General features: G+C 37.2%; 1 protein-coding gene across 1 annotated transcript in view; it reads right to left on the bottom strand.

Annotated features, from left to right (window-relative positions):
* Nucleotides 1–260: 260 nt before the first annotated feature.
* The window catches only part of bcl3 (BCL3 transcription coactivator), a 31,692-nt gene continuing 22,465 nt past the window's right edge, over nucleotides 261–9,487 (bottom strand). Inside the window, exons 4-7 of the mRNA XM_038268146.1 lie at nucleotides 6,740–6,941; nucleotides 4,027–4,115; nucleotides 3,830–3,907; nucleotides 261–657 (exon numbers count right to left, since the gene is read on the bottom strand). Coding sequence (XP_038124074.1) covers nucleotides 280–657; nucleotides 3,830–3,907; nucleotides 4,027–4,115; nucleotides 6,740–6,941 — 747 coding nt within the window. The 3' untranslated portion in view covers nucleotides 261–279. The remainder of the gene's footprint in view (nucleotides 658–3,829; nucleotides 3,908–4,026; nucleotides 4,116–6,739; nucleotides 6,942–9,487) is intronic.

Raw genomic sequence — 9,487 nt, 5'->3', positions numbered from 1 at the left:
ACTAGTTACGCGCCGAAGTTTTTGGTGGCGAGGAGAACTATAAGCTATAATAAAAATAATACGCGGAATAAATATGTGAGATAGTAGTAGGTGGGCCATGCCTTCGGCATGTGGCCCCCCTAATTATACTGTTTGCCCGATCCACTGGTAAAAATGCTTGATGAAACAGAATTATAGAGCTAGAGAAAATATTGCACCATTTATGTTTGGCCTCTAGATGGAGGAATACATACATCCATCCAGTTTGAGCTCTGGTCTATTGGTAGCTTTGGTTCTAATCTAAGCTGAGTCAACCTGGTTTTGCAATTGTTTGTTTTTGTTCTGATGTAACTTAAGTGAATAGGTGGGATTTTCCATCTTTAATTTATAGTGAGACATTACAAGATTGGAGATCTGTTGGGGGTTTCCTGCTTTCCTGAAACAAGATTTTCCTAAAAGCAGCAACAAATAACCATAAAGTAAAGTTAAACAAGGCTGCCATTTTCTCACTTTTTTATTCTTGGCCACCATTACTGGTGTATCATTGTGGTAGTTCTTTAGACTGCTGTCGGCTCCACTCTTCAACAGCAGCCGGACTGTGTCCACCTGACCTCGGCCACATGCGATGTGGAGGGCTGTGTTCCCGCTGTAGGACTGGCTGTTAACGTCACATCCATTCTGTGGCAGAGAAACAGGAGACTGTGATTCATAGAGAAAACCAGACTAGCTTCAGTTGAAAATAAGAAGAAAAACAGTAAGGCCATTGCAGTTTTCATTTTTTTTTTTTATCAAAACGAGATAAGGCATAGAAAGTAGTTTCAAACGAAAGATAAGCAAAATCGAAAGATTTCTCCTCTTATGCACAGAATAGCAGGTATCCTCCAAGAAATAAGCAATCATCCGATGCTTTCCCTTTTTCTTTGAAATCGTCATGTATACACCAGAAAGAACCTAAGCAACAAACCAATGATATGGTATAAAGAGAAAGCAGGCCTTATTGAATGTGCAGTGTCTTGCGGCAATATTTAAATCTTTCAAAACTTTTAATTTACTTTATTAGAATTTTTGGAAACTCAAATATGAGACAAATACATCCTTGCACATCATTTGTAACATAAGTAAAATATACCTGTTGTTCGATTTTTGTTACAAATAAACACATGAAGCTGGTTTACAGAGTTAATTTGTTTTCAATCCCCATTTAATCTGACAAGCAAAATAATATCAAGCGCAAAAAATGATTGAATTATCTTAGTTCAGAAAGTCAAGTCCACCTGTGTGTAACTGAATCAAGTATAAATACAGCATTTTTGTGAAGACCTCAGAGATTATTGAGAGAACATCAGAAAACAAAAAGCTTAATGAAGACAGAGGAACCCACAAGAGAAGGATAAGCAAGGCTAGGTTTAAAACTGGACAAGACAGGTAAGGGTAAAATAATTTTAGATAAAGCAAACAGGCCAACGGTATGGAATCTCTAGAAGACCTGGAGATCCAAAACTCAGGTCCAAGAATCTGTACGGAAAGTTATTTTGCACTCCATGAATATGGCCTTTATGAAAGAGTGACAAGAATATCAGTATTCAAAGAAACCATGAGATATTTCTACAGGTGCTGGTCATAAAATTAGAATATCATGAAAAAGTAGATTGATTTCAGTAATTCCATTTAAAAAGTGAAACTTGTATATTATATTCATACATTACATACAAACTCATATATTTCATATGTTTATTTTGTTTAATTTTGATGATTACAAATGACAACAAATGAAAATCTCAAATTCATCATATCAGAAAATTAGAATATTGTGAAAAGGTTCAAAATTGATGGCCCCTGGTGCCACACTCTAATCAGCTAATTAACTCAAACCACCTGCAAAAGCCTTTAAATGGTCTTTCAGTCTAGTTCTATAGGCTACACAATCATGGGGAAGACTGCTGACTTGACAGTTGTCCAAAAGACGACCATCGACACCTTGCACAAGGAGGGCAAGACACAAAAGGTCATCGCTAAAGAGGCTGGCTGTTCACAGAGCTCAGTGTCCAAGCACATTAATAGAGAGGCGAAGGGAAGGAAAAGATGTGGTCGAAAAAAGTGTACAAGCAAGAGAGATAACCGCACCCTGGAGAGGATTGTGAAACAAAACCCCTTCAAAAATGTGGGGGAGATTCACAAAGAGTGGACTGCAGCTGGAGTGAGTGCTTCAAGAACCACCACACACAAACGTATGAAAGACATGGGTTTCTGCTGTCGCATTCCTTGTGTCAAGCCACTCTTGAACCACAGACAGCGTCAGAAGCGTCTTGCCTGGGCTAAAGAGAAACAGGACTGGACTGCTGGTGAGTGGTCCAAAGTCATGTTCTCTGATGAAAGTAAATTTTGCATTTCCTTTGGAAATCAAGGTCCCAGAGTCTGGAGGAAAAGAAGAGAGGCACTTCATCCACGTTGCTTGAAGTCCAGTGTAAAGTTTCCACAGTCAGTGATGGTTTGGGGTGCCATGTCATCTGCTGGTGTTGGTCCATTGTGTTTTCTGAGGACCAGGGTCAACGCAGCCACATACCAGGAAGTTTTAGAGCACTTCATGCTTCCTGCAGCTGACCAACTTTTTGGAGATGCAGATTTCATTTTCCAACAGGACTTGGCACCTGCACACAGTGCCAAAGCTACCAGTACCTGGTTGAAGGACCATGGTATCCCTGTTCTTAATTGGCCAGCAAACTCTCCTGACCTTAACCCCATAGAAAATCTATGGGGTATTGTGAAGAAGAAGATGCAATACACCAGACCCAACAATTCAGAAGAGCTAAAAGCCACTATTAGAGCAACCTGGGCTATCATAACACCTGAGCAGTGCCACAGACTGATCGACTCCATGCCACGCCGCATTGCTGCAGTAATACAGGCCAAAGGAGGCCAAACTAAATACTGAGTGCTGTACATGCTCATACTTTTCATGTTCATACTTTTCAGTTGGCCAACATTTCTATAAATCCTTTGTTTTTATTGGTCTTCAGTAATATTCTAATTTTCTGATATGATGAATTTGAGATTTTCATTTGTTGTCATTTGTAATCATCAAAATTAAACAAAATAAACATCTGAAATATATGAGTTTGTATGTAATGTATGAATATAATATACAAGTTTCACTTTTTAAATGGAATTACTGAAATCAATCTACTTTTTCATGATATTCTAATTTTATGACCAGCACCTGTATTTGGAGTCCACCACAAGCCACAAAGGGGACACCATGTTTAGTTAGATGAGTCCAAATGTAAACTTTCTGGCCTTCATGTAGAATTCTAACCTTGCAAATCTAAAGTCACCACTTCTGTCACAAAACACAGTGGTGAGAGTAGCATGCTGTGGGAAATGTTCCTTCTTTTGCAAGGTTGGGAAAGACATTTGGAGTTAGATCTAAAGATAGATAGAGCTAAAATCCATGGAAAAAAAAACACAAGAAGAAAACCTATGTGTGTGTTTGCCCCTCGGGGAAAAATAAAAAGATTTAATCTTAATGTATTTTACAAAGCATAGTTAAATATTAAACTCTCCAACCAATCTGTGAAAACCCTTAAAGAAAAAATAATGCTTTTAAAAAAATGCAGACATTGCAATCTGACTAATGTTGCATTTTGCAAACAAAAATGAACGACCTCCGTACACTTGCAGAGCTGGTACAGACATATCACAAAGGAAATTTGCAATAAAATTTGAGTTTACAAACTTTTATTGCAGGATGAAAAAATCTGAAAATCAGTCAAGGGGCTTAGATAGATTTTTTGAGACACTCTTAGTGCTTCACAACCTTTATCTTCAATTTGTGACCACAAAACTTAATTACCTCAATAAGGAAGTGCACCATATCTGCATTATTGCTTTCCACAGCATGTATGAGAGGACTCTGGCCACTCTTAATGTCCTGATAAGAAAAAGAAAAGTACATCAGCATTATAGAAAGTTAAAAATACAGATTCTTGACACCATGACCTTTAAATGCAGTTTAACCAAAAGTACAGAGTCTATGTAGTACATACTAACCATTGCATTGATATCAGCTCCTGCATCCAGCAGCATTTTGGTCAAATCATGATGGCCTTGCAGCACAGCCAAATGAAGTGGACTGAGACCTAGAAACAAGCAAAAACGGAGGTTGAAGTATTTGGTGCAACTTCTGAACTTGTAGAAATATATAATTTATAACAGTATTTGGATTTCAAGAATATAACTTGAAAATATATCAGAGTACCTGTAAGTCAGAAATTGTAATATTGTAATCACACATGTATGTGTCCACAGTCACTGTAACAAAATGATACCATGTATCTAAAGTTCTAACTCTCGAGCAAGCAAAGTCTGATTATTCAAGCCCAAGACTTGACAGATATAGTATAAAGAAGCAGGAAGTGTTCTGATCCCACCTACACAGCTCAATGCCTTCACCCCCCACCTGAAAATGGTTGACCTTTCTTACAGAACGATTATGAGGGGGTGGTTATTCATTTCATAGGTTTTACTCATAATACTAATAGTATACCACTATTATACTATTATACTGAATCTAGTCAGTCCCGTGGCTGCAGGTGTATAAAATTCTACAAACATTTGTGAAAAACTGGAGCTTAGTAAAAACTAGCGGGGTACTGTGATAGGATACCACCTTAACAACAAGTGCATTGGTGAGATTTGCCCAGTATAACATACATTAACAAGCCTCATGTAAATGTGATGACATGTTGGTTCCCTATTTACATTACCGAAGGGTGACTCTAACTTTCAAATCAAATCAAATCAAATCAAATCAAATGTATTTGTATAGCCCTTTATAATAGCCAAATGGTACCCAATGTGCTTTACAACAAAGCCATAAAACAATACATAACACATATAAAACATACAGATACAATTAAAAGTGCTGTAGTGGTGCAGCGCTGCAGGACATTAAAAGCCTTCCAGAGGTGCATAGAAAGGAGCACACAGAAAGAGGATATCTAAGACAGTATTATCCTACAGTAGTCAGAATTAAATGCTAATTTAAAAAAGTGGGTGTTAAGCTTTTTTTTTTTTTAAAGGCTGAGGTCAGTAGTGGTGTGGATGTCAGGGGGTAGTTTGTTCCACAGTCTGGGAGCAGCCACGGGAAAAGAACGATCGCCCCACTGTTTGAGTCTTGACCTAGGGACTCTAACAGAAGCTGACCCGAGGAGCGTAAAGCTCTGCCACAGAGCTTTACGCTCTGTGGCTATCATATAGTGCATCTTATGAAAACAAATGCAAATTAAGAACAAACTATAAAAATAGTTTATGCAACATCAAAAATGTAAAAACTTCAAAAGGAGAAAAAAAAGGATTTCTGAGGTTGCTCTGAAAAGGATTTTGTGGCAGCGACTTAAAAGAAAAGAAAAATGTGGGAACTGAGAAAAAGACAAAAGTTATGTCCTATTTTAAAAGAGACACAGATAATCCTACAAAGTCCTCTTATAGTAAAAGGAACTTCCACATCCAATCCAGAGAATTATTTTGGGATTTAAACAAAGAGTTTTTAAATACCTGGTATTGGATTGCCAGACTAAACTCAAATCTCACTCTGTTATTGCTTTGTGTGCCTTTATGTTGACTACGCCCCCTGAGAGAGCTGCACAAACTCTGATATTTGTGCACAGTATTCAAAACTATATTATTATGTGCACTACTTTGTTTACTTACCTAACTGGATTTTCCCCAAACAATTTCACTCTTAAATTCACACTGAAAGAAATAAAATATTGTTCTCTGCCATACCTATCCATCTGACCAATGTGTACTGCTCTGTGATTTTTTTTTTGTTAGTGGGAGAACTGGGTAAAGTGCTGCTATAAGTCATACATTCACTAATCACCATTTTCTTCCAATATGAGCCCCATTCAATTATCAAGCAGCCATACCAAAAGTAATGGGAAACTTATTTAAGACAACATATTAGCATTAGCCTTGGAGTTCAGCAAACTGCAAAGAAAAAATACCAGCTGGAGCTAAAGACAAAAGTTTATTGATGACTGTGTTTCAGGTTGAAGGTATTGACTTTCCCAATTTTTTTATAAGACCCCCCTCTGCACTTTAAAAAAAAGTTATCATGCACAACCCTGTACCTGTTCCCGATAGGGAACGTATTTTAAGCGTTGGTGAGAGCGTGCATGAGCCCATTTCTCCTGTGCGCGCTCTGTTAAAAAGTTTCTGTTTGCATCGCTCATACAAGCTTACTTGATAAAAGAAGGCTGACAATTGTTTTCTCTATGTCAGACTCAACACTGGTAAGTGAAAATAGGAACGAGCATGTAGGACGGCCTTCACGTAAACGTATCACCAGAATGATTGACAATTAGGAGAACCACTAATTTTGATGATCCACTCGGAAAAAGAACATCCTCCACTATACCTTTAAGTTGCAAACAGGGTAGAACAAAATATGTAGCACAAATATTTGTATTGTTGCAACACAAAACAGTCACTGCAGCATCCCGAACATCATTGGTAAATAAGCTAAATGAGTCAATAAGACTAATTCTGAGGATGCTGATCAAATCTAATGCATTATGTTATTGTGATTAAAAACAATTTTGATGTCAACCATATAATGGTTCTAGTTTACATTCTAAAATAGAAACCAATCACAGATTCAGTTTGTGGGTGTTTTGTTGTGAAGGGAGATGTCATATTATAGCTTCCATGTATTTGCTTTTGCATTTTATAGCAAAAAAGCGTGAATATCATAACTCACCTTCAAAATTCCTGATCTCCAGGCATGGGGAGGACGACGACAAAGACAGCAGTACAGACAGGCAGTCAAGCTGCTGATATTCACAGCAGAGATGGTGTGCTGTTTGGCCATGGCGGTCCAAGACTGCAGGGTCGGCCCCAGCTCTCAATAAAACCTCGACTATGTTTGCTTGCTTGGTTATCACCGCCAGATGAAGAGGGGTCTGAAATAGAGAAAAAAATATACAAACACCTAAAATAAATAGAATTACACCAAATTAACAACATGAATAGAAATTTGAAGAAACTAGTCCTAAAAATCAAATATATAAAATTATTTATTTGCAAATGCATAGACTTGTGCCTTACAGAACATCTGACAGCTTCTCCTCTCTTCTATCATTTCTAATGCAAATACTATTTCACAGAACATACTGTCAAGATCAATTGTTTATCACACCATGCAGAACAGAGTTCACTACAAGGTGCATATGGTTTAGAACAGCAAAGTTTCGCTTGAACGGTAGTTTAAGATCTTGTAAAAATGGATGCCTCTGGTTGAGGTCTGCATGAATCATCGCAATTATAATGTCCAATGTGGCTACGAGGGGTACATACTGCCTGCTGTTTTAAATTAGAGCAACAATCGGTCCCTAATGTGTCATAAAGGGAAGTCTTTTATTATGGAATTTTTAGCTGCTATTCACAAAAAAGAAAAAAAAGAAAAAAAATTAAGCAATCAGGAACAAACGGTTTTTCAAAGTTTCACTTTGGCTGAATAAGTAATGTGTGTATGTGGGCACGCATGTGTATGAGAGAACACGCACTTGACTGTTCCAGTAAAAAATAAAAATACTTCAGCTATGTAAGAGCCGATTTGTGGAATTCCTTCTTTGTGTCGAAGTATATGTCCCTCCCTTCAACCCTAGTTTCTCTGAATCCTATGAGTCACCCAAACAGACAAGAAAATATCAGAAACTATTTCCTCAAGTCTGTAAACTTGAAAAAAAATGAAATCATTGTTAAAGAACCTTTGACAGTAAGCCAAGTCGTGAGCAGAAGAAGAAAACATTTTTTTTTCTTTTAGATCTGCTCTGTCCCTAATTTGGGCCTTTCAACTCTTAGAGCATAAAACTACATTTATGCTCCTGGTTCAAAGTTTGGTATAGACATTGCAAAGACATTGCAGGCATTTTTGTTGAAAGTTGTGGAATTTTGTCTACTGCTGTTTTTGGACATTGTATATTATTGGGTGTGACATTGAAACAATATATTTTTTTTTATATTAAGAACCCTGACAATAAAAGATCAGCCATATATAATGGTTTCCAAGTGATGAGAAAAATATAAGCTGAATTAATAACAGGTCAAGCCACCAGTTTCACTTTCAGTTTCACACATTCTTTATGTTGAGGTCATAAATATTAATGCAGACAGTTTGGCTTAAATGAGTTTTACAGAATTAAATAATGTCAATGCAGTGACAGTTGCTTAGCAGTTAAGTAATGTTTAATTTAACTGCAGTACATAGGCTAGCAGAATTGTGGGACTGAGGTATAAGGATTCCAAAAGAAAAAGTTGTGAATGCTTTAGTGGAAAAAACTAAGAAATGATTCATCACTATGAAATGATTGTGCACTGTCAATGGTTTTACATAAAGACTATAGCATATACAATGCATTTTCTTGCCACACCAGGGGAGTCTGGTCTGTTACACTAAGACTAAGGAGAGTCTTAGTGTAACAGTTTCAAGAGTTAAATGCTTTAGCTGATTCAAGAAGAGGAACTATGTTCAACTGAAGTGCGGACTACAGAAATACTTGAAATACTACGAAAAAAAATGTTATTATTAGGTCTGCTATTTAAGTTGCTTCCCAGCATTTCAAGTGTCGGTTTATTCTACACCTCCCAATTATTGAAACCTTTGTGATTATTGTAATTCCAGTTTTTTTTGTATGCATTTACTTGGATAGAAGAAATGTTAGGATTTGTTTCCATAAGGCTAGTACTTTGCAACCTTGTATGTTTTTTTTCTTTCAGATACACACAGTGGAGTTTTAACAAAACTTTTAAATTGTAGATTGTTGAGACATAACCGACACAGAGTGTTTTCTTTTTAAATATATAGTATGCAGCATATGAGATTTCATTAGCCATCTTTGTATTAAAAAAAATCTTTATCAATGCATTACTCTTTTCACGTTCTCTCTTCCTTACTTTGTGATTTATGACTGTGTAATACTCTTCTTACAGCGTAGTCTATCCAAATGATTAAACGACTCAGAGAACAAAGAATCCTCCAAAGCCTATTATGGCCATTCAAAACAAACCAGTGAAAGAATCAAGCAATAGCTTCCTGTAAAAGGACTTCACAGTGACCAAAACAAAAATTCCACTTTTGATGATAAGAGCTTGGTTGGAAAGGGAGTGTAGGGAGAACAGGGGTGGGGAGGGAAAAGAATGAGGAAAAGAGGAAGCGGTGGAGGGTAGTCCAGGGGAAAGGCAGGATAAAAGGGAAAATCCCTTCTCTTTCCCCTTTAGTGTGTTCTGGTATACAAACATTCCTGCAAAATGAACCAATCAACATGTGTGAGGGTAAAAGACAAGGAGAAAAAGTTTATGGGCATGAACGCCCAAGGCCTTAGGCAGGGCAAAACAGACACAAACATGAAATGTATCAAGGAAGAGATAAAGGCCTCCTGCAATGCACACTGTGAAGCCAATCATGTTGCACAAATAATCACACGCTCTTACGTCAGTATTGTTGACA

The sequence above is a fragment of the Cyprinodon tularosa genome, unplaced genomic scaffold, assembly GCF_016077235.1.
Source record: "Cyprinodon tularosa strain WSP-4 unplaced genomic scaffold, ASM1607723v1 ctg694, whole genome shotgun sequence".
Classification (NCBI taxonomy): Eukaryota; Metazoa; Chordata; class Actinopteri; order Cyprinodontiformes; family Cyprinodontidae; genus Cyprinodon; species Cyprinodon tularosa.
This window is presented reverse-complemented; position numbering and strand designations above follow the sequence as displayed.